The 25,950-nt window shown below is 39.3% G+C and overlaps 1 protein-coding gene across 5 annotated transcripts in view; it reads left to right on the forward strand.

Annotated features, from left to right (window-relative positions):
* Positions 1 to 2,378: 2,378 nt before the first annotated feature.
* map4l (microtubule associated protein 4 like) overlaps positions 2,379 to 25,950 on the forward strand; it is a 94,533-nt gene continuing 70,961 nt past the window's right edge. For 3 of the 5 annotated variants that reach the window (XM_018678387.2, XM_018678391.2, XM_018678390.2), the window contains exons 1-2: positions 2,379 to 2,533; positions 21,541 to 21,740. In XM_018678387.2, coding sequence (XP_018533903.1) covers positions 21,551 to 21,740 — 190 coding nt within the window. In that variant the 5' untranslated portion in view covers positions 2,379 to 2,533; positions 21,541 to 21,550. The remainder of the gene's footprint in view (positions 2,534 to 21,540; positions 21,741 to 25,950) is intronic. The other 2 variants (XM_018678389.2, XM_018678392.2) reach the window with 2 other exon arrangements.

A 25,950-nucleotide genomic window follows, 5' to 3' on the forward strand; every position in this document is an offset into this window, starting at 1 on the left:
GGAATAAACAATCAAAATCTTCCAAGAATGAAAATGAGTTCAAGTCTACCAGACTTTTCCTTGCCCTCTTAAACTGATCCAGCAATTGGCTTCCTTTGTACCTCCGGTGGCATTTCACCTGCTCCCACTTGGAGCACGCAGACTGGAGAAGTCTGGACTGCTCCAAAACATACCCTTATTGCCCAAGACTTAGCAGTGTCTAGTTCTGCAACTACTGATTTATCTGCCACCCATACACAATGTTTCCATGATCTATCTGTAACCTTATCCGGGCAATATGTTTTATATGCTCTCTCCATGTTGATCTTGATAGGCTCCAGGCCCCCCACGATCCTTAATGGATAAGCGGTATAGATAATGGATGGATGTATGTCAATCTCTGATCAAAATGACTTTGGTCACGGCGGAGTCTTATGTTACATTAGTGAGGACTGGCAGATAATTTTGCATGTGCTGCAAACCAACCGCCACTCAAATCAATCAGAAAACCTGGTAAGACAAAAAGACCAAGGAGAGGACCTATCAACCAGGACAGCAGGTGTTGTTGCTGCTCCCAACTAGTGACAGTAAACTGCCAGCTGACTGACAGAGGTCTTACTGGGTTACAAGATGTCTGGCTACTGGATTACAAGATATCTGGCTGAGGTAATCTATGGACATGCCTCATCGGAACAAGAAACATTAAACCTTTCATGTGAACCTGTTGAAGGAAATCCAGGATCTACTGCAGCAGCCTGTCCCACAGTCATAGCTGAATCAGGTAGTCAGGCAGCCAACACACCCACAGCCAGTCAAGCAGCAGTTTCTTGTTCAGGTGGTCCAGGATGAAGAGGAGGGAAAGCAATTCTTTCCCACAAGTAATTCAGAGCCACACTCAGTGACTCTTTCCCCTCTTTGTCTCTCAGTAGAATATTAGACCTCTTGTTCCAGACCTGGTTTACACTTGGTACAGCACAAAGTCTGGTTGTCTCTTCAGCAGGGCATGCAGGTAAAAGAGTGAGGATGGCCCAGTCACCTTGCTTAAGAGCACCTGGTGCAAACCATTGTAATGAGAAGGGGGGATAAGAGAGAGAACAAAAACTAATCTATGTAATTTGGTTAAGCAGATGTGTAATCCAAACCTCCAAACTTTCTTAACAACTTGCTTTTCTACCTCCCAGATTTCTTCTAAAAGTGCTGGAAATAGTTGCTCCTCTATACTGTCAATCAATGTCACAATAAATATCACAATGAATGTCAAATCATTATTTTTGTCAAGTTTAAATGAGTAAGACTGAGTGAAAGTTGAAGGAAACAGTTGGTGAATTTTGGTTTTAAACCATTATTTGATTTCACTGCAACCAATTAATAATTCCAGTATATTTCACCTTGTGTATTTCCCATAAATGTAGCTACTGTGGCTCTATGATTTGTGATAATATTGCATTAGCCACCTCTGCAGTAGAGATACAGGGAAATGAGAATTTGTGCAAAACAGCATATCAGGGCAATATGTAGTGGGGCAAGTGTCCTACAGCTTTCTAAATAAACATGATTTTCCGAGAATCAAATACTTGTTTCTTTGTATGATTGAAGATATTGTAGATGCTCGGAACAGCCAATATGCCATGCATTATTTCCACACATGGTTTGTTTACATGTGTGAGGCTAACGTTCACTGCAGTTATGCTGTCTTCTGAGGAAACTGAGAAATACTTTTGAGGAAAAAGTTAAATGCAATGGCAGATTATTATGAGAAGGAGTCACTGTGGTGGTTGATCGTATTTCCCTGAACTGGGATAAACAGATGAGGAGCTAATCAAACAGGCAGTTAGGCAACAGAACCGTCATGAATCCTACCTTGGGAAACAGGTGGTGTTCCTGCAGCTACCACTCTCCTGAAACTGTAATGGAAGCTTGAGAAGAAATGGTCACAATTGTGTTGGATAATTCTGCAGAATAATTCACAACAGCATACATGCTTATGCATATGACAAATCATTATTTCTTGTTATCATTTTATTAATTTGCGTCATTATGCCAAAAATTTTACATAAAAAGAACATGTGTTCGGAGGCTTTCCCAATGTTCTAGGGCTTTGCCAGGTTTTTGTAGTAGCAGAATGTTGAGAAAAAAGTACCTATCATTAATTAACACTGCAGGTTCATATGTATAATTGGTGTCTCAGTTTGTTGCATTAAAGATATGGATGAAGAGAAGAATGGGGCCCATAGAGACTGCTTGTGTATAAGGCCTGCAATTTTGTGCCACACTTCAGCTCATGTTTACGGCACTGATGGCATCACCATCACTGCTGCCTGCAGATTCAGAGGGAAAAGCCTCTTTTTTTGCTCCCGGCCTCTTATTGGCTGAGGCGGCTGTTAAGGGGGCGGAACTGTTCCTGAGTGTTGGCACCAGCCTGCTTTGCAAGCAAGGAAAGGTGGAGAAATTTTCATCATCACACGCTCAGACTGTCTCTCACACACACGCACACACACACACACACACACATATATATATACACTCAGTGAGAGAGACGGGACACATCGAAACGGTGAGTAGAGTTACCGATTTTACAATTTATATCAGATTTATGATGTGTCATCGTGTGATTATCGTTGTTTACTGTATCCTCGCGCTGCGCCATCCTCTCCTGCGTTTATAAATGAATGATGAAATTCATGTTATATTTATCGCGTTATTTCGGTCTTAAGCTGCATGAATGTGGGCCTGTATTTCGCTTACTACATGGCGGACGGACGTTTAGACGTTATTGTGCACGATGCTTCCCATCACAAGTATAGCGGATAGTGGGCGTGTGAGGGGGATCTCAGTCTCATGCAGAGGTCCGTGGATTCGTGTCTCTTTGTTATGGTGGTGCCGCAGTCGGGATGGTACACGTCTCCTGCTGAAAAACCACTTGATTACAATACTCCAAAAATATTCCTGTAATATTCCCCCTTGAGCTCCCGAGGCTCCTCAGTTGTCATTGATGGCTTTATAGTGTCCTCATTGCATTTGATGAGATTTGAAGCTTTACCTCTTTAAGCTCAATATTCCTACACAAGACTACACTCATGACTATGATTTTAGTGATCTACTTGGTTCTATAGTATTTACAATAAGAGTATACATTTGTCAAAGGCAGACAGGTGCAGGCTAGAGCTACAAGGCCTTGTTATGTAAAGTGCTTTTTTCTGATGTCACAGAGCCTACACCAGTTTTAGGAAGAGTCTGTTGTGTTCTATAGGGACTAAGTCTGCTGTTGTACAGTAATACCCAACCCCCCACCAGCCCACTATACACACACATACACACTGCCACAGACACACACACTGCATCCTCTGTCTCTGTGTGGATTAGTACACATTGTTCTATCAATGCTCATGTCTTTCTCTATCTGGCAGTTTTCGTCTTCAGTCGTGAGTCTGTTTCACATGTGGAATAGAATGTGCTGTGTTTGAGGATGATAAATGCACTGTAGATTCATTAATAAATAGACTACTCATGATAATAGGATTGCTATTAGAGTATGACCATTTTAATTCTTCCCTTAAATGTCCTTGTAAGTAGAACTGCTACTAAAGTTTGAGTAAACATTGTAGTATGTACACTGCGTCCACTTGTCCCAACACTTCACTGATGCTACATGATGCAACGCAGAGATATTTTCAGCCAAGACATGTGGCTGCACCATTACATAAAATGGACTATATTCTGGAGTTATCTAATACATTTTTTTAATTCAACCTGACATGGTCTATATCTTGGGAGAGTTTGGTGCTGCTCTAATGAAGAATTTAAGATAACGTTCTGATTCTCGTGTTGGTGGGCACTGTTGCATCCTGCAGGATTGAGGTCTCTGTATTTTTCAGACACTCTTTCTTTGTGTGTGTTTTGTGGTTGTTTGACATATACTGCCTTTGCAGCTCTGCTTACCTGTTGTCATGTGTCACGTTGTATTTAATCAAAAGATCAAATCAAATCAAAATATCTTTTGACACAGAATTACGAATAACACACAGGTAATAGATTAGCTATTAATGGGAAGGTTGTTAGTTTTATTCCTCAGCAACTCCTTGCCGCATTCTTGAGCAAGGGACTGAACTCCACTACTATTGCTCCTGATGTACATATGTTTATAGGAAAAATTCTAAGTCACTTTGTACTAAAGTAGGACTGCAACTAACTATTATTGAATTAATCTGCGATTATTTTCTCAATAACTTGAACTATCGTCTTGTCTTTAAAATGTGTTTGATATTTCCAAAAGTCAAAAAGTTCAAATGTTCATCTTCTGATGTTCAATACGACTGAGGGAAAAGCAGGAAATCAATTTTAGAAGCTTGAACTGATCATCATAATAGTTGCAGGTAATTTTTCCATCTGTCAGCTGGTTGAGTAATTGTTTAAGCTCTAGACAGAACTGTTTGCTACATTAATATGGAGTGAAATATTGTTGATAGCTGGCGATAGAGTAAGGGAAAATGTGGAGACAAAAGGCGGAGGGGGGGGCATATATCAAGTCCCTACCTGGGTTAGAACCATGGATGTAGCAATTGAATGGTACCTTACCACCAGTTTTATTTATTTTATAACAGGAGACTACAGAGGATATTGTTTTTGATTTGCTGATTTTAATCCTGTAATTTATTGTAAAACCTAGAAGCACTACTAACTGAGTGAAATAAACAATGCCTCTGACTCTTTGATCAGCATAGCAAAGCTATGTCTAAATCCTGAGATAAAAAGAAAAGCCCATGTTTTAATTATATTTAGTCAACCTCATATTTTTGTGTTTATTCAGTTTTTAGTTTTAACACATTTCAGTCACATCATAGTAAGAGAAATCCAAACATTTTATACTAGTTTTAGTCAACAAAAGCACATTTTTGAGTTTTTCTTATGTCTCAGTTTAGTTTTTAGTCATCAAAAGATTACATTGTAATTGATTAATCTATCTTTTTTTTTTTAATTATAACACTTAAAAAAGTTACATTAAAAAGTGAAGTGCAACTAATTAAAAGCCATCTTTCAGTAATACAGATGTTGGTGAGTCCAACATAAATGGTGAATTTTAGGATATGTATTGGTAATGTTGATGTTGATTGGTTTAAGTAAGAAGTATATAAAAATCTTAATCAGCACTGTTCTCAATATTGAACTTAAATTGACTCTCAATACTAAAGGGACAGCAAGAGTTACATTAACGTTACAATGGAGGAATGTAAGCATGTCTACAAGCTCTGCAGTCTGGCTTGCTCTTTTCTTAGCCACAATGTTCCTGCAGGGACAGACAAGTATGACTTTGCTAGTATGGCCAAGATGGGAAACCTTGGTTCATTTTATGTCTACCATTTGAGTGAGTTCTTCTCCTCTGGGATATGCAGTTCTTTGAATAGAATCAGTTCTGTATGTTTCAGATCTTCCTGAAACATACAGAAGACACACAAAATAAAATGAGTGACATATTATTAACATGAAATTGATGAATGAGAGAACCATTTCAAACCTTAACTTTTACCTAATGATACTATTCATCATAAAAGGAAAGGTTTATGCATTGTAGGCTAAACTAGAAAAGTGTTGTTTACTACAGTATATTCTGCCATAGATTACTGTACATAGTATTAAGTACGATTTACTTCAATAACCAGTGCTGATTGTAATTGTAAATGCACTGGTATTAATTATCTGCAAAAGGTTGCTTACTCCCAACTTATAGCATAATGCTAATAGTAATCCAAGCTGTTCAGTTTTATAGGTCTATATCTGCAGTAACAAACTGCTTACAACTTGCAAATGTGCTGGAAAACACCATTGCCAAACTAGCTGTTAGCCTCTGGTCTTGAAACACAACATATCAGGTCACAACAATGACTCCCATCTTCTGGCCACCAACTGACAAGCTAACAAAACTCACTGTAATAGTCTAAATACATATGATACTGTCTTGTCTTTAAGAGGTCATTGAGCTGCAGGCTGTTTCCTTTTGAGATGCTTGTGCATAGCAGTTGTGCTGTTATAGTAGGCCATTTCAAGGGTTAACATTTGCATGCTAACATTTTAAAAAGTTAGCGTGCTAATTTATTCTACAGTTGAGGCTGACAAAGTGCAGATTCAGCAGGCCAAGTACATCTGGGGCTGACAGACCTTGATTTAAGTCTGACAGAATTTAAACTGATGAGCAAAGGCTGATATTGTAAACCTGCACTATGAAAACTGAATCTGAGTCTGAAATGATCTAAAATGGCCAATGCACTGGGTAGTGGGAGCAGCTACACTGGAACATCCATATCCCAAGGCATTTACCAATCCTCCCAGAGGCTAGTGGATGTAATTTCTGCAGTTTTGAGTGCAGTGAAATACAAGGGGAGGAACGGGGAAGTTGAGAATCAGTAGAATAAGCAAAGTCCAGGTGTGTGAACATTTCAGTTCATTTAATTGTCGAAAAAAACAAGAAAGTGGATTTGAGGTCAAAACGTAGCAGCATTACAGCTGAAAATGAAAAAGACGATGAAAAGAGAGCCAACAAAATACCACTTGTATAAGGATGAATAAGCTTTAATAGAATTTATGCCAATGAGTTGCAACCCTGGGTCCTTTGGGTCGGGGTGGGACCTCTATTTATCTGAATTGTCCCAGCACATCCCACAGATGCTCGATCAGATTGGGATCTGGGGATTTTGGAGGGCAGGTCAATGCCTTGGACTTAGTTGCATTCCATGAGCCATTTCTGAGTTTTGTGGTGTAGTGGTGTCCAGCTTGGAAAAGAGCACTCTCCAATGGCCACTGCCATTGGGTAGTGTACTTGGGTGTACTTGGATACTTGTGCATTTGAATTCGTCTGAACAAGTGAGACAAGCTTGACAATGGACAAACCTTTATTGAAACATGTTTATTAGGACAGTTGTAATCAGTGTTTGTTGCAATGGAATGTGGAGATAGATAAGAGGATCTGCAGGGGACAGCTGCACAGCTGGATGCAGGATCACCAAAACATATGGATTTGCATGTGGATAGGGGAAGAGAGATTTGGATATAAGCAGCTAAGATCATTCATCAGCTGCTGAAGCATTTATGCAAAAACTGTTAATTAGACATTAATGGCACAAAATCCTTGTGCATTAGGTGGCTTTGGTAGAGGTGTACCTGAAAGTGTTTATCAGATATGCAAACACTGTAGACACACCCCTCCCCAACTCTTACAAACATGTAACAGGTTGGTAAACAACAAAGGCAGCCTCACAGGTGCAGCAGATTCCAGCAGCAGAGCTGATGCCCAACCTGACCATCTTTCTCTGAACCATTATCCTGCTTTCCCACCTGGTATGTACACCTATGATCACTACCAGCACCACTATATGGTGAAGGGCACATGGACACTCACTAATTTTAACTGAAACTGTTATGCTTCTGCACCTCTGCTTCTTGCTTCACTGTATAGGTCCTTGAGCTGCTGTCTATTCCACCATCTCTAGCTTGCATTCCATCTTATCCGCTGCAGCTTCCAAACACTTTTCCTCACTGGTCACACCTGCTTTCTCAGCACATTCCCCTTACTAGAGGTCAGTAATGCCATAATGTCTCTCTGCTCTACACTAACCTCATGAATAGCCTGTGTCCTCTATCCAACAATATAGACAATTCTTTGAACTACTCAGAGACAACCAGTCTCTCTAGGTTAAGGGCACATTACTTTCTATGGCTAGCCAAGCAGATAGACGACCCACACATATAACACAGCAGCTCAGTCCTCAGTTCTTATCTTGCTGGACCTCTCAGCAGCCTCTGACACAGTAGGGAGAGTGCTTTCTTGGTTTGAATCCTATCTCACTGGGGACTTCCTCAGTGTGTCATGGCAAGGGAAAGCATCCTTATCCCATTCTCTCCCCAAAGGGTTGCCCCAAGGATCATACTGAAGTCTCTTCTCTTTGTATATATATGCCACCTCCTTGGGTCCTGTGCATATCACTGCTATGCAGACGACACCCAACTATACCTCATTCCCATCATGACCCCACAATTTTGGTGCAGATCTTGGCCTGTCTCTCTCATATCCTCATGAATGAAGAATGTCACCGTCAACTAAATCTCTATAAGTCTAAACTCTTAGTCATCATAGCCAAACAATATCTCCATCACAACATCAAAATTGCATCTTCATCTCTCACCCTAACCAAGGTCAAACCTGGGTGTCATGTTTGGTGACCAGCTATCCTTCTCTGATCATGTTGCATCTCGCTGTTGTGTCAAGCTGCTTTGCACTATACAACATAAGAAAAAGTACACCACCCAGCTCTTGGTACAGGCTATGGTTATCTCTCACTTTAACTGCAGTGCCTTTCTGGTGGGCCTCATTTCACACACCATTAAAAACCATTACAAATGGCCCAGAATACGGTGGTGCATCTGCTTTTTGATCAGCCTAAAAGGGCACATGTCACGCTGCTGTTCATCAACCTCCACTGGCTATCAACTGCTGCCTGAATCAAATTTAAGTCACTAATGCTTGCCTACAGTAGGGTACTTGCCTACTTCAGGGTCTCCATCTACTTGAACTAAACCATATGGGTTTATGCTCCTTCTCGACCACTCCATTCCTCCAGGGGTCATTGTCAGACATTGCCATGCCTGCCCCAAGGCCATCAAAGTGCAGACAGTTCTTGTCCCTGGTTCCGAGATGATAGAATGTAATCATTGTCAAACATCACGTATGACCCTCTAGAAGTGTGTGTGTTTATCTTCCTGTGCAGGATTTTTCTAAAAAAACAAAAAAAAACAAACAAACAACAACAACAACAAAAAACAACGTATAAACTCAGAAAAAGTAGCTCTCAGTTATTGCATGTTACCCTCTAGAGGTGTGGTGTACTTATCTTCAGAGAGCCTGCCCAGTACCTTTATTTTCTCATTTTCTTCTTATTTTGCTGTGTTTGGACTGAGTTTGAGTTTCTGGGTTGAGTGTATAGCCCTGGGACTCCATAAAAATGTAGTGACCATTTATAGGTTACATTTCTGTCTCTGTCTCTCTCCTCTCATGGATGTGTAAAGAGCTGCAGGTTTGTGTTTGGCTGAGGGCAGGGCTGAGATACACACATACAGAGCAGAGAGGCTACAATGGACAGAAAGAAGTAAGTGGTTTGGGTGCATTCACACAAAATCTGGTTATCTGTATTGGGAGGGACAAAACTGTATTGGTGCATCCCTAGTTTTATGCTATCCCTGGGTAAGTGTGTGCAAGAAAAGTCTGTTAACCCTTTGGAATTACCTGTTTTTTTTTTCAGTAATAGTTTATAAAATGTGATCTGGTCTTCATCACGAGTATAGACATAATATAATGAAATAATGAAAATAATAATAATAATCTTTAATGTCAGTATTGAACACAACCATTAAACATTTGCAGTACTGATGGAAAAAGTTTGAATTGTATTTAATAACTGATTGAAGCTTCTTTGGCAGCAATAACCTCAATCAAGCATTTCTGGAAGCTTTGGGATGTCACAGTTACTGTCGAAAACCAGTTAATGCAGAAAACCAGGTAATTCCAAAGGGTTAACAGACTTTTCTTGCCACTGTATGTGTATGTTATGTGTAGTGTCAGCAGTAATCTAAACTGCTGTGTGGTCAGAGACACTGCATGTATGTGCGTCTACGTCTGTGTGTGTGTGTGTCAGAGTGAGAAACTGCTGAATCACCATAGCAACTGGCTGGGCAGCCATGACAGGAGTTTGTTAACACGTTAGATACAATAAATCTGACAAATGGAAAACATAGCATTTCCTCATTTGTCCTCAATGTTTAATCCTCTGGACTTGGCCATCCTGTTCGAAGGATAAAACAGCAGTTTCGCTAGACCGCTTAAACAATTCAGCAAGTTTTTGTCTAGAAACATAAAAAAGCATGTTCCAAAATCTTCCGCAGTGTACTTTAAAATGTATATAGTTAGAGTTAAAATGTAATTAATAAAAAATTTGCAATTGTATTTGCGAGGCATGACTGAGGAAGATGGCACACAGACATTTCTCTGCTGCTGAAGCCTTGGAACTGATACCGGATGCGAGCAATGATGATTGCACCTTCACTTCGGATGAAAGTGAAAGAGAAGACTGAGAAAGAGTGAGCCATTTTGAACTTTGAACTTTGAACTTGCACAGCTCATCACTATCACTTTCTACAGACAAAACCTCTGTCATAAAGCAGCTAAAGCTGCAGCGCCCAAAACTTCTCAGCAGCAGCACAGCAGGTTGTAGAACCGTATCATGTCATACATTTTGCAGCACAGTGTTTTGAGACTTGACTGCGATGCTGTTCCACGACCATTGTGGTTTCTTCCTGCAAAGGAGCCATCCCACACCTCTTCAAGTTATTCTTGTTAGAGGATACTGTCTAAACCCTATGCTGGAACATCAACAGGCAAGCTGTCAGGAAGACAGCTTCTGTCACTGTTTGACAGAAGGTATTTTGGGTCTGGGTACCATGTGTACTTGGACAATTGTGATACAAGTCTAGAGCTTCTAAAGACATGTTTGCTTGTAAGTGGAGCATCCAGAGTCCAGGAGGAACTATCCAGACAGTGCTGTCAGTGCACTGAGAAGTCACCTAGACAAATATACCGCTGGATAAGGGACAGTCCTCTTTGTGAAGTTGCTGGATATATGAGAGGTACCTACAGTGGAGATGCAGTGCGGAGAAGAGTGAAATCCAGACAGGGTGTCGGGACCACAGAGTCCTTTCCATGCCCCTCAACAGTGATGGAATATAACAAGCTCATGGGAGGTGTTGATTTGTCAGACCAGTTGATCCATTATTACATAGCACAGCACAAAAGCCTGAAATAGTACAGGAAACTGTTTCCTGAGGCCTACATTATTCACAAAGCATTCATACAAGTCAGCATGACCCACAAGACCCTCATGAAGGAGCTCACAGACAGAGAGGACCCTTGCAAACACAGCCAGTGGTGTTAATATGCCATACCTTGGGTTTGAGCTTGCCATCAACTGCAGCAGGAAGACTACTAGACTGGATGTAAGACGTATGCATACTGCAGGATGTATAGGGAAAGATGCAAAGCAAGTGATGTCTACCTTTACCTTCAGTCAGACAGGGATTGCTTTGTAGCTTTACCTCCTGATCAGGACTGAAAATTATTATAATTTTGTATTATTCAGTAATTTAATGATTTCACTTTTTCACACATCTATTCATTTCTGTTTTCCAGCATGCCTGTGGACGACATTTAAATTGTTTTCACTGACATCATCATCACTTTCATGGTTGACATTTCTGAACATGCTTATGGACTCCCATACACATTTCAGCTGTCTAGATTGTTAGCCTCTAACTAATTAGACTTATTCTCTGCATCTACTGGCTTTGTCATCTAGAACATTGACTGGGCAGTCTGTCATTTTGAGTACTCAGTAGTAGTTTTCTATTTCACAATGCAGATTGAAATTAATATTGATCTTCCCATCTGAGTGAGGGTAAGACAACCAACAAGTTTTCCTTTTGAGCTGGAGTTTTGTTTTTTGTTTATTTATATAATAACGTTTAACTCACCAAAAAAAAAAAAAAAATAAATAAATGGCTTTACATGTGGACATTACTGAAAAGATGTCACATAGGCTTGGAAAAAGAATGGTTTAGGGTCTGATTAGCAGTCAGACGATCAGACAAGCCACCAAGCTTATTTAAAAGAGAAAATGAAAAAGAATGGTTTAATACTATCTGTTGTAAACATCCATCAGAGTTTACAGACCAACTCTCTGGTTCAACTTTGTCTTACTGTACTGACTGTAGTTGTGAAGTCACAGTTTTTCTGTGCAAGGGAGGGATTATTACTGACATTGCAAATGCACTCATTTTCAGTTTGGGTTCTAAAGAAAGTGGTTTTGTTAACCTGGATAGACTATTGGTTTGTTTACAACCTGAATTACAGTTTCACTGCTTGAATTAAATACAACAAATAACATAAAGTTTGGATTTACTCTTTGGTGTTTTTTTTTTTTCTTTTTGGAGAGTTTTGCAACATTGTTAAGCATATATAAACTCACTTTAAACAGCTTTTTAGTGGTCAAATAGAGTTTTAAGCAGACAATCTGTATGATACTCAGATAGTTATCTGATGTACAGTAGGTTGTGTGACAAAAGAGCATCTCGAAAAGAGAGAAAACAATGCTTGTGAAAATTCAGCTGATGTAGTGCCAAATTATCACTTACTACATGTTCACCACCTTTTATTTATCATAGTATAACTAGTCATACTATCATACAGTCATGTATTACCATCAAATGACAGCATTCTCTCTCTTCTCCTGTCTTGGTGTATTTCTTTCTCTTGAACTATGTCTGAACCCTTCAGTGTGCTGGAAAAGCTGCAGTGTTAGACACTTGCTGTCCTTCAGTTGAGTCAGAACTGTTGAGAAACTGCCAGTGCAGTGATGTGCTTCTCTCATTATCAGGCCAAAAGGCTGGTTCTGCATTCATTTATCATTATATTGAGCTGGAAAAAGTTATACCCACTTTGTATAATACAATCCTCATAAAATCTTGCAATAAACAAAGATGATGTGTTAACTGACACTAATATATAAGGTAACATAACATAAATCAAGTTGTGTTTTGAATATTAACTTGAGTTGAAAAAAAAAATCATGGTTTTTAACAGAGATGATTACATTTTCAGTGACGGATGGAGCAGGTTCCCCGGGTCACTAACCTCTCCATTCACTATTGTTGCATCATTAGCACAGACATACAGCAGATATTGTAGTGTGACTTATAGCTGAACTGATCCTCTACTGTAAAGCTCACTTGTGCATACTGTGGAGAAAAAAACAGCTGTTTGCTGTGTGTTAAACCAGATTTCTATATTTATTTATTCATTCATTTATTTTTGTGCTACTGTTAATTCTTTAATGTCTATCTTCAGACAAATTACTCGGTATTTTCAAGTTGAGGTCTTTTGTCTTGCTCATCATTAGTTTGACAGTAAATGATAGTGGTGTGGACAACCTTCTGGTCATATGCTTATTCCTCCAGCCTGTAAGCATCTATTTCTATTACTCACTAGACAGTGGTGAACAAACACAAATTAAAATGTGAGAACAGATGTGCTCTGAGAGGGCAAAAATTGGTGATAAGAGAATTTGTGGCATTCACCAGTTTTCTTGTGTTTACCGAGAGTCTGTCCTCCTCCACAGATGGAAAATACTTTCCACTTAAAAATGATAATGCTTTAATCTCAATATCTTGAATTTCAGTATGATATACAAATTAACAAGTAAAATATACAACTAAGACTCATTTAATGCAAAATTAATAAGACATAAAAACCAGCTTGGTTAAGTTTAGGCACAAAAACAGCTCAGATAGGTTGAGGAAAAGATTGCTGCCAGGAGAAAGCCCAGGGTTTTGCTGCTGGGATTTCAAAAGGACTCACACATGGACTGCAGTCGAATAGTCCTTTTTGCTTAGGAAGGTTCCAGACTGAGTGAAACGACCCGGAAGTATCTCAGTGGCAGCCATGATAAGAGCTGGTCGAATTCTCTAAATGTTAAGGAAAGGAGCCTCAGTGCTTCCCGTCTTATCGCCTTCAGCAAAGGAGACACTGGACCTTCCTTTATGAAAGAAGAGAACACTGTCCCACAATTCCTTGCAGTAGCAGCGCTTAAAGTGATGCTCTGTTGTAGTTTCATCATAGCAGACCCACGTACATGTAGACACAGCAGAGCTCCTGTTTTATGTTTGTGACACGATCAGAAACTGATGAAAACCCTTACTGACTGGCTGAGCTCCAAACCTTTAAGTATAGATTTCTTGTCTTTCAGATCCAGTTAGGAGACAAATGACAAAGAGATTGATTTAATTTCTTGCTACTATCTCAACTAAATACTGTACAAAGAAATTTGGTTTCATTACATCCCCTCCGTGTGGAATAAACTAAAAAAAATATCCTCTCTACTCAACAAATGTATTTTAAGAAGTGCCCATGACAGGAAACTTCATAAACCATACTCTGGACCCTTCCTTATTTTTTGAATAGTTATTTTATAGCTGAACTCTCTCCAAATATATATTCCTCTCATGTTATTGTATTATTTCAACTTTTCAGTCCTGTTCATTTGTTTTCATTTTTAATGATATCTATTTTTGTTGTTTCCTCTGGTTTAATGTAGCAGCTGTGGTTCTGTGTTGGACAGTAAACCTTACTGAGTTGTAGCCTCCAGCACTGAGTTTGTCACTGTACATGTCTCTATGTAAAGTTGGTTAAAAAAACATCTAAGTGCAGTCAGATTATCTAAAGTGTGTGTGTGTGTGTGTGTGTATATATAAGTTCTGATGAAGCCAGACTCCTAATTCCTGCTCCTCCTCAGATCTCTGCTCCTTCAGGCCTGCTCTTCACAACATCGTGGTTTGGGTTAAAAAAAAAAAAGCAGCTGCTTGACTTAGGTGAGGTTGTTGAATGGTCATAGTTGAAATAAACAATGATGACATTAACACCAGTCTCAAATCTTGTGTGTAATGCTGGAACATCCATCCACCCCAACCTTCTAAATATCCATTCACGTCTATTACAAGCATTTCTTTTACAGATTTTAATGGTACTGTCTTGCCAGAACTTGTTACTGATACTGTCCAGAAAAAATGCTGTAAATTCAACTTTTTTTTCTGTGTGTGTGTGTGTGTGAGAGAGGAGAGAGAGAGAGAGAGAGAGAGAGAGAGTGCGTGCTTGCGTGAGAACTGCGGAGGATGAGATGATTACGTAGCAGACGGTTGAGTTCATAGAGGGAGAGGTGGTGGATGTTGAAGCAGGGGATTGTGGGTACAGAGATAGGTTTTAATCCCTGAGAGTGCAACAGCTGTCTTACCCAACAACCCCTCATCATCATCAACATCATCTCTCTCTCTCTCTCCAATTCAAAGAGGTTTTATTGGCGTGGGAATCAGATGTTTACATTCTCATTACAAAATAACACAAATAAAAATGTAGACTTGCATTTAAAAAGTGAGAACTTTATAAATCCTGCATTTTTTAAATAAGTGATTGTATTTAAAGATATTTGTTCTGTATGTATAGTATGCAAAGTAAGTATGTCTATTTAGAGAGATTAGCACAGTACAAATGGTCAGTGCAGGAATACATAGGTCATTCATGGTAGTTGTATTCATTTGGTTGCTCTTTTCCGGTCAGAATGCCTTACAGTCTTGCTGCTGTGTTTGTACAATGCTGTATTTCATTTCTTATGGAAGTTTTTTTTTGTTATTAGCCATGTTTTGAAGTCTTTTTGGGTAGACTTTATCTCTAATGTCTTGGTACAGGCAGGTGGTAAAAAAGTGCAGTGAAGTGTACACCTCCGACTGTGTGGAGTGGGTACAGCCTGTCTTCTCTGGGGAGCCAGATCTGTCTGTGGTGTTTTCTCTTCATGGCAAGGCTGTGCTCACTGAGTGTGTGCATGGTCAAGGAGTTCCAGAACCAGTTGGCAAAGGGGATCTAGGATCTCTGTGAGTGAGGGCTTTGTTATGGCATGTGTCAGGGTCACTTTCATTTCGGTGATTATAAAATTTTTGAATTTTTAGTAGTAGCAGGTATTGACCTAATTCTGCTCTGCATGCATTATTTTTCTGTTGGAGTAGGAGAATGGATTTGGAGAATTCTGCATGCAGAAGCTTAATTAGGTGGTGGTGTTATGCTTTGGCTTTATATTTGGTTTGGACCCCAGAGCAGACACAGATAAGAGCTTTAGACAATTCTTGGTTGGCAACTGGACCTTTAGCCAGATTTGAACTGGGGTGTCCAACTTGATGCTTATTTTGATGGCATAAATTATTATTCATAAGTTACTTGTGGTGCTGATTTTAGGCTGAGGTAGGTATTCTTTTTTGTATGTTCTAGAGCAGTGATATCTAGAAAGAATTTATGATTTTTTAGTTTTTTTTTTGCAATATCATAATTATGTCTCAGTTGGATTCATTCTCAAAGCCCAGGTGTGGAAGTATTGGTGCAGAAAATCAAGGTGCTATTGTAGCCCACTGATATAATAAACTTATCATGTCAAAGTTTACTAAACTAAACATTGCCTTGTAAATGCAGTTTAACCTAAGTGCTGGTATGTACAGTTGAAGACTTAGTTACCACTACATTCTGCTATAATATTACCAATGATTATTTTCATTATTGATTAGTCTGCAGACTATTTTCTGGACTAATCAACTGGTCAACAATCAGAAACTATATATTCTTGTTTTCTCCAACTGCAAGTCCAAACCTAAAGATACTGATTTTATTATTGCATAAGATATAAAACAGCAAGTCTTCACACTTGAGTAGTATGAACTTGAGAATGATCACCATTTTAGCTTATAATAGTCAAAATAGTTAATTATTTTTTATGCCACTTAACTTATCAATTAATCGAGTAATCATTTCAGCTCCATAATGGCACAGTACAACGTCCACTTTACTACTGACACCACCAATCTGCCTGTCAATCTCCCACTCCATTCTATCCAGAGATACTTAAACTCCTTCACTTGAGCCAGAAACTCCATCCCGACCAGAAGGGAGCAATCCACCATTTTCCAAGAAACCATGGCCTCAGACTTGGAGCTGCTTACGGTTCACACTCAGCTGTAAACCACCCCAGTACATACTGAAGCTCAAGGTCTGATGAAGCCAACAGAACTACATCATCTACAAATAGCAGAGAAGCAGTTTTGAGGCCTTCAGACCAACTTGTTCATCAACTCCAGCTGAAACTTGACAAGAAAGTGAAGTATTGGTGCCATCAGCCTAAACCCTGGTCCAGAGATGTCCCCTCACCTGGAGGAGAATCAGCTAAACAAAATTTATTATATATATATATATATATATATATATATATATATATATATATATATATATATATATATATATATATATAAACTGAAAAAACAAAAATAAAACAAACCAAAAAAAAGTTATTGTGAGTAATTGCAAGCAGAGCGGGTGAGAGAAGAGCTGCATATTGTAGCTTATGAAAAACCTTATGAAACCTCTCCAGTGGAGCGATAAATATTACAGAATAATAGGCGTGAGAGTAATGGAGGTCAGGAAGCTCCTATTTAGGATTGGTTCATTTTTTATTGAAAAGATTGAATTATTGAGTGCATTGTGTGTCTGTGTGTGTGTGTGTTGTGTGTGTGAGACAGACAATGACAGCTTGTTCGCTGGGAGGTTGGATGCAGGGGGAAACAGAAATCGAGACAGAAAAAAAGAAAAGGGTTTGTTAGGGTCATGCTATCTCAGTGTTAACCAGTGGACACCGGATATATTGTATGTTTATTGCATATGAAGGAGAAATGAAGTGTAACTCTGACCCAAACCCACAACTGATTAAAATTTTGTCAAGATGAGGCAGATTTAGTTTTTCCATTTTGTTTCTGTCTTTAGTGCAGCTCTTTCCAGAAGTTGCTCTAGCGTCACAACTATTGTGGCTGATAGGCTGATGTCTTTGTGGTTGTATTCCTTGATAAAAGCTAGAGTGTGTATCATACCACAGTCTGAGGTTCTTATTTTACCAACAACAACAAAAAAACATGAGGCCATTGTTCTACTTGGCTTTACTGATTTTGTTTCCTCTGCATCCATTCTTGTTCTCTGGCTTGTCCATGGCTGTCTTTCTGGTATGTTGTTTTGGGCCTTGTTTCCACTTTGTGTTTATTTGCCATGAACTGTATGCACAAATTGTGTGCTAAATCCTACATGCTTACATACAGTGGGGCTTCATTTCTAATCATTACAAGGCCTTACAAGACCGCTGAAGTCAGATTGTATGTTGTATTGTTATACATTTACTTCATCATAAACATTCAAACTAGCAGTGTTATTAGTGCTAGAACTGTAACTATCCTGTAATCACCTTTCAGTTGTAAAATATATAAGCTAATTCAAATCTCAAATCTGCTCAATATTTATGAGACAGTGCTCAATATTCAGCACTGTCTCACCATTACTTTGCCCACCCCTGCAGTGTAGAGAAGAGGGCTAGACGGTGTGGTACTGACACTCATGGTCAGTTGTGGAGGACACTGCAGCTGTTGAAATGGTAGTGTGTGGCAGGTGGCAGGGTTCAGGAGAGTATGGCTAACTAGGCCAGTTGATTAATTTATCATCATTAGTTTCAGAAATTCAAGATAATATCAAATAGTAGTAAGGAACTGAAGAACAGAGCATCAATAGTTTTTAATATCTTCTAGTACTGGGCATATATCACAAAGTACAGTTTTAGTTTTCATATAGTTTTATGTGTAAAATCATCACAGCGAACACAACTACTGTCACGCAAGTGCACTGGAGACACCCTGTACATATGGGCTGGTAGTGAAGATGTAAATGAGCAAAGTCTAGACATAAAGCTGGTGATAGCTTTTGCATGTTCAGAAACTTTGATTTCTATCCTTTTCTTGGTCTTCCTTTCAGTTCACCAAAAAGAACCACTGATCAATAGATTCACCTCTGTGCTTCAACATTCATGAGGTGCTTTGCATTGAACATTTATGCTGTGTGGGCATGTAGAGGGCAGGCAGTGACGTGCAGACAGGGGAGGCAGGTGAGGCACATAAAATTAAAAAATAAATTAAATAGTATATTTATTAAGTGATTTGTACTTTAAAGTTATTTTCCGTTTAACTTCACCATTTTTAGATTTTTTTTTCAAAATCGCTGAATTTTCACATTTACCGTTCAAATACTAAGAAGAGACGAGCGGTGAGGCAGCAGCCCGCTGAGCCTCACCATGGATTGCGCAATGACTATGCTAACTGTGCTGGCTTGCTCCGCAGTGAGACCGTATTGCTGTCCCTCTGCATGTTGCCATTAAAATGTTCAAACACTTTTAGTATATGAACTAAATTTCTATAGTTTAGCTGGTGTATATAATTACAGTTATTATTATTATTTTGTTATCAACTGTATGTGTGTAACGTATTTTTGTGCTGAGCGATCATAAAACCGCTGCGAAGAGGCACTAGTTGAGGCACGCAGTTCTTCTGCCTCATGGCAGGGGGCGCTGGTGATCCCAGAGATTCTTCTTACGACTCCTCGGCTGCAGAATAATAGAATTAGTGCCAGCAAGCTACAGTAAACAGTTAGCAAGTCAAGTGCAAACCATCGAGTTATTTTTTCGTATTGCTTGGCCTTATTTTCAAAATGGAGGATTACATATCTTCATTTATAAGTAAAGGTAAGACGATAATAACGTAAGTAACGTATAATAACGTAAAGTTCTTTTTTTTCTAGGCTACAGTTTGTATATGTAAAGAATGCTGATATGAAATTTTAAACAAAACACGTTAACTGTTGCCAATCAAATGGTGAACAAGCTACTCTGTAGGGTTCACCAGCCATGAACCTCACCGCACGTCACTGAGGGCAGGACATGAGACTGATCCACGTGCGCATTTCAAGGTGGACTGTAATTTATTGATTGAACAGTGCCTGCAGGTGTGTGTGGTGTGTGTGTGTGTGTGTGTGTGCATGGATTTATATATCTGATTATTTTGTGGCACACACCATTTTTGGCTTTTGAGCACATGTACACTTTTTGTATGGATCCTACACTCAACACAGAGCATTTGTCAAAATGCCCAAATGCAGACTCATAAGATAGAATGATGCAGTGAAGGAGCTGTAAGAAAAGAAAACCAGCTTACAAGCAGACAGGTGACTAACAGGCAGCTGAGTTCACAGACAAGCAAACATGGAGGGGCAGGCACAGGTAACAAAATTAAAGTAGCAGGAACATAACCCTGGTATTTCACTAAGGAACAAAACCAGGAGGACCTAACATATAGCTGGTGACAATGGCAGGTTTAAATAGTGACTGGGGTGATTAGGAAACTGGGAGCAGGTGTGTTGGTGGGTGGGAAAGGAGATGGATATGGAGAACAGGAAGAAAATCTGGGGACATCTGGTGTGTGGATGAAGAATGGCAGGACTGGCGAAAACAAACATTGCTGGAGATGGGACGAGGGAAAGAGCAGAAGAGCAGCTGGTACCAAAAATAATAAAAACAACACACACACAAAATGACAAATCACATATCTAAGTGATATAGATTAAGGTATATTGCTTTGACTGGTATTTCACTAATATCAATTCAGTATCAGTCCATAACTGATGGTAGTAGAACTGACACTACTTTTAACATATTAAATCCTGAAACACCATATAGGGGACTCTACGGCTGGAATCTGTTGGAAAGACCCTGATTCAACTCACAAAATGTCAGTCAGCGACTCTGCTGAGAACTGCATGTCAGTTGCCGCTATCTGCACAGCAAAAGCAGTGACTACTGTTGTTATAGCAAGTAAAAACTGGTTGACACTGCTGTCAGCAGCTTGGCAGGAGAGTCACCCCTAGGTGTGGTAGGGTTTCATAACTGAGCAAGATGAGTCGAGTTGTCGCACTGAATATTCAAATCTGAGCAGCCCTAGTGGACTCCCTTTAGAAATATGTTTGCTACCTGCAGTTCGTTATGCAGCATTATTTCTTTTTTTTCTGTATTGAAATAAGTTTTATAGTTAACACAGGGAGTTAATGGCAGTCCCATGATAAATGCCTGTTCAGTGTAAGTTTTGATTTATAGTTCAGCACTGAATTTTAGCACCACCACCATACTAGATGGATCTTTACATGACTTAAGATGACATCTATCTTTAATATCTTTAATGTTCTTAACACTCACGTAGACAGCCTATTTGACTTTTTGGTATAATTTTGGAACCAAAAATCATTCATTGAAATATTTGTTGGTATTATTATGAGAAGGGAGTATGAGGAATGTCTTTCTGATTTGATTTCTGTTTCCATCAGTGTATAATTTAATTATTTATGTACCTGAAAACAAACTAGAGATTAGTGTTTAGTCACCTTTGTATTTACCGCTACACCATTCAATATTTAAGCTTATATAATATTAATGGGGGAGGTGCAAACAGCAGATAAAGGAAACACAAGACACACACACACACACCCACACACATACACACATAGAACTTCACACATAGACAAAGAATTGTTTTTTTTTTTTATTTTAACAACATATGGAACATTCGTGTTAGTTCAGGCATACCACTTAAGTTGCACTTGCTTTAGCTAACTGTCATCAGCTGCTTTGCTCATGGTTCACCACAAGTGGCTCAATTATTTGATGACTGGCTACTATCTGAATAAGCAAAGTCCAGTCATATCCATAAATAGTTTTTACATTTACATTTTTGTACAGGTAACAGATATAACATATTAATTTATGAACTTCAGAGGCTGCCTGCCTCCCCCCTTTTCTGGTCTTAATGCTAAGGGAGGTTAACTGACTCCTGATTTCAGCTCTGTACTAAATTTACAGACATGAGATTGATGTTGTTCTCTTCTACCTGTGGTAAAGAAAATAAGATATTAAACTTTTTAAAATTACATTGACAGTACATTTATATCCTGAGTAAAGAGAAAAACATAGTAATAAGCAAAGAATACTAAAAGTAATCAAACTTGTCTCTCTGTTTTCTCTGCACTAACAGGACTATGGACCTGAGCCTGCGAGATGCTCTGGGTGGGGGTGGAGGAGGTGTCCCAGGTGGGGCCCCTGCTGAGACTCTGCTGAAGAGAGACTTTATGGCCTCACTGGAGAAAGAGAAATATGAAGACAAGGTGGGAGAGACAGTCTCCAAGAGCGACTACCGACCCTTACTGGATGGAAAGGACACCAAGAGCGGTATGTCCACATCGGCATTTATGCAAAGATGTGAATAAGGAGTGATACTTTTTTAAAATGTGTTGTTGATCCCTGTGGGGAAGTTTTCCTCTCTGGATGAGGTGACGGTTGAGTTGGCTTGAAGGTATTTTAAAAATGATCATTTTAATATTTTGGCATCACTGGGCTTGGATTTGTCATCTAGCTCAATGGCCCCCAGTTTCATGGTGGTAAACTAGCTGAAATAGATGATTATGATTCAGTGTGTGTTCACTGCAGTCTTAAAAGCACAATGTTAAAGTTAATAACTACCATCTCCTTACACCTTACGTTAGTGTTAGTCATTCCCCAAAGCCATCGAGAGAGCGTTTGCCTACCAAAACACTCATCTGTATTCATAACTCATAGTAAGTATGATTGAATCTTTTATCCTTTGACTAGTTTCCACTGGGACAGGACATATGTTCCACCTTGTTCTGACTGGACAGACTTCGCTCTCTGAAGCACACTGTGTTGCTGACCAAAACACAATTTTGTTAACTTTATTGTGTACCTGCTATGGATTGCTGAAATCAGGATGGCTTGTCACTAGGACTAGGGTTGTACCTGACTCAGAATCTTGTCAGACGACTCAGATTTGGGTGCTCAGTGTGACGACTCAACTCATTTTGGTCCAATGCTCAGATGTGAGATCCTACCGCACCACAGTGTCTCTCCTGTCTGGCTGGTGACAGCATTGTCAGCTGGTTTTAACTCACCATAAAACTAGCAGTTTCTGCTTTAACTGTGTGCATTCCCATGACGGGCATGCAACTCTCAGCAAATAGACAGAACTTACCTGACACCAGCTGACAGCTGAGGGTATCCCAAGAGAAACAAGCTGCACTACTCTGCTTCGTGCTGACCAGTGAACGGGCCATTTATTCTCTTGGTTTGTGCTTCTCAGGTGTATCTCTTCAGCCTGTTGTACGTTTTTACTACTTCGTACTTTTTTCTATCCAGGACCTGTCTTTCATGACATCCTTCTGCACCACTGTTAGCCAACCAACGTCCCTCCGGGCTTTCTTGATCTTGGCTTCCAACCCTCTTCTCCATGGGGGGCATGCATGTTGCATTCTTGTTCTTATACCCAAGTATCTCCAGGATTATTGCTGTGGCTGTCATGTGGAGGGGTATCATCTAGTTCTTTAGCACTGCTCTCCTCTGCTGGGGTTGGCTCAGTATCTCCATGCTGCTCAGTGGTGTTGGAGCCTCTCAATCTCTAGCTTCTTTCTATTGATGTTGCTTCTTGGTTAATGTGGACACTGGTTTTTTGCTCATCACGTGGACCTTGTTAATCCAGGCCATTTCATAAACAGTATTGCTTCAGTTATATTTCTCTTGCTCATATTTGACGTTAGGTCTGTGTAGCATTAGGGGTCTAAGCCTGGGGACCCTTACTAGAGGCTTGCCTGTGAAGAGCAGCTGCAAATAGGTATAGAAAACAATTTGTTTCACCAGGCCTTCAAAAGGACTGACAGCCTTAAGCTGAATAATGTAAATAGAATGCCACCATCTTTATAAAGTGTGAAGGTGAAGAACAGAAACAATATCACTATATAGTAAAGCTGACATCTGTCAATCAAAGATGTGGCTTGTTAACCTATATCTACGTAAGGTACATTTTCATGATACTGTATTTCATATGCCAAATCCTTCAATGACAGTTTAAAAACACTTAGCATCATTGCTGACATGTTAATTCCTTAGGTTAGTGGGAGAGCAAAAGAACACAAAGCTTTAGGACATGACAGAAAATGTTAGAAAATAACAAACTAGCTGACTGAGAAAAGTATTTGCAGGTTAATTCAGAGTACCCTGAGGAAACCCATGCAGGCATTCATGCAGGCATGGGGAGAATGTGCAAACTCCAGACAGAAGAGCCCAAACTGGGAATTGGACCTAGAACCTTTTTGCTGTGAGGCGGCAGTTCTAACCACTGCACCACTGTGCTGTGCCATGTAATGTGTGTAAATTGACAACATTTCTAATTGTGTTATTAAAATGCAACACTGATATATACTATTCCAGCCTAAACTTACTGCATTAGAAAATAAAATGTAAAAATGAGCCCCACTTATGTTTGACTCTGAGACAGTGAGATAACGTTGAACCAATGTTAAGGAAAACACTTGAATGTAAACTGTGTTCTTCTTTTCCCACTGATGCACTACAGACTGTCACTGCACCAGGAAACAGAGTTTCTCTTGTTGTCCTTTTCTATTTTATTGCATTTACAGCATCAAGTTATCTTCAGTTACCTATGTATGCAGCCTGCATACATACAGACAGGTGGAGAAAAAATTAGTGGAGAAACAGGGATGACAATCCCCCATCCATAGGGCACGAGGGGTCACTGAAAGGTTTGATGAGTATGAAAATGATTTGAATCATATGCTGTGGCCTTCATAGTCACTCAGATCTCAACCCAGCTCACCTATGGGAGACAGACTTGTTAGACAGTGCTCTCCACCAACATTAAAGCAGTTCTGGTGGCTCGTGGTGGCTGAACACCATTCAAGTCACTTTGTGTTGGTATTTCCTTTAATTTGTCACCCAGCTGTACATGTCAGTGCGTACATTGCTAAACTGTATATATAAATGTATGGGAAACACTGATCACAGGTGAATTGACTCATGACTTTGTTTGGCAGTTTGATTTGAAACAATGGTCTGAAAGGGCCAGCAACTGGCCGATCAACTTCCACCATAGGCTAGAACACAAACAACATGAAATGACAGTTTCAGTTTATTAAGACATTAAACAACTTTCACATGTCATTATGTTTATTTATATAATAATGTAATGCAGACTACTAAGTTAGGCTAAGGTTATGGGATGGAGATCAGACAGCAGCGTAGATTCAGAGATAGATGAAATCTTGTTGATTAGTTTGATATATGATGCTAAACACAGATGGCACATCAGGCTCAATTGCGTGCATGTTTTTTAATCCTTTTTGAGAAATCATCAGCCTGTCATGTCATCTCACATAGTTACTGACATGCCAGTGTTCACAGCTGGTATGATAATGATCACCAAAAGCGGGCACACATAGAGTTACAGCCTGACTATTTAAAACCCTGGTGACTATAGGCCTGAAGGCTACATTTTGTACATGGCATGAATGTTCCCATATAATACTGTGAACAGGCTGTGTGCTGACAGCAGATGTTTTACCACAGGGTTTCTCAGATGTTTTCATGGCAAAGCTCCTCAGTCAAACACACATTACACAGCTGACTCACATGTGATGAGATTTTAACCAAGGGGCCTGAAAATTGGACCCCTGAAGGATCCATTCTTAGCCCAGTTTTTTCTGCTTTACTGCTCCTTTAGTAGAGTAAATGCAAATCTGCAACAACACAAGTTTAAAAGCAAAATTTTTTTTTCTTTGATTTGATACTTTGGTTATGAAAATAGTTGTCACACATTATAAGTGAAGACTGTTGTATGCTGTTACAACAACTGCTGTAACTCATCATCTACTCCTTCTGCGTATAGCTTGAAACTGTCAAACACTTGTCATACGTAAAAGATGTCCAGCTCAACAGAGTGATCCATGCATTTAAGTGATATGATTGGCTTTGTTATGGTTTGTAAAAGTATAACTAGTTTGTTGGTATGGCTTTCAACTTTTCAGATGTGATTTTACTGTTTTGATTATTAATGTTGTACATTGGAAGGTGTAACGGTTTATTTGTTAGTGGCTATCAGAAATGTACACTGATTATTGATATTGAAATTATTAATATTACATAATTATTTCTTACATAAAATAATATGATTTAATGTACATTAAATCTGATTCATTAAGTCAGTCTCATAAACTATCAGTTTGGGACTTTGATTAATAATTAGTATAATAACTACAACCAAATCAATAAACTACAACTAATTCATAATTAGTAAAAGTTGAAGGATTTGGAGTTCTTAATGTACCAGGTAAAGGGGGGAGCTGCATGCAAGACAGTGAGATGTATCTTCAACATTAAGCCTTTTTCAGAAACCTGACTGTAAACAGACATGGCTCTGGATAGAGCCCTCACCTCACTATCCATCCAGGCTGTTTGGTTTGGGAATTTTATAATTTTTGTGATCATCACATCATGAACACATTTGCTGATGTATGATGTCAGCAATCAAAATTGATATAGTTCTCCCAGGGGGCAGCATATCGGAACATGAGCT

Source organism: Lates calcarifer, linkage group LG4 (genome assembly GCF_001640805.2).
Source record: "Lates calcarifer isolate ASB-BC8 linkage group LG4, TLL_Latcal_v3, whole genome shotgun sequence".
NCBI classification, from domain to species: domain Eukaryota; kingdom Metazoa; phylum Chordata; class Actinopteri; family Centropomidae; genus Lates; species Lates calcarifer.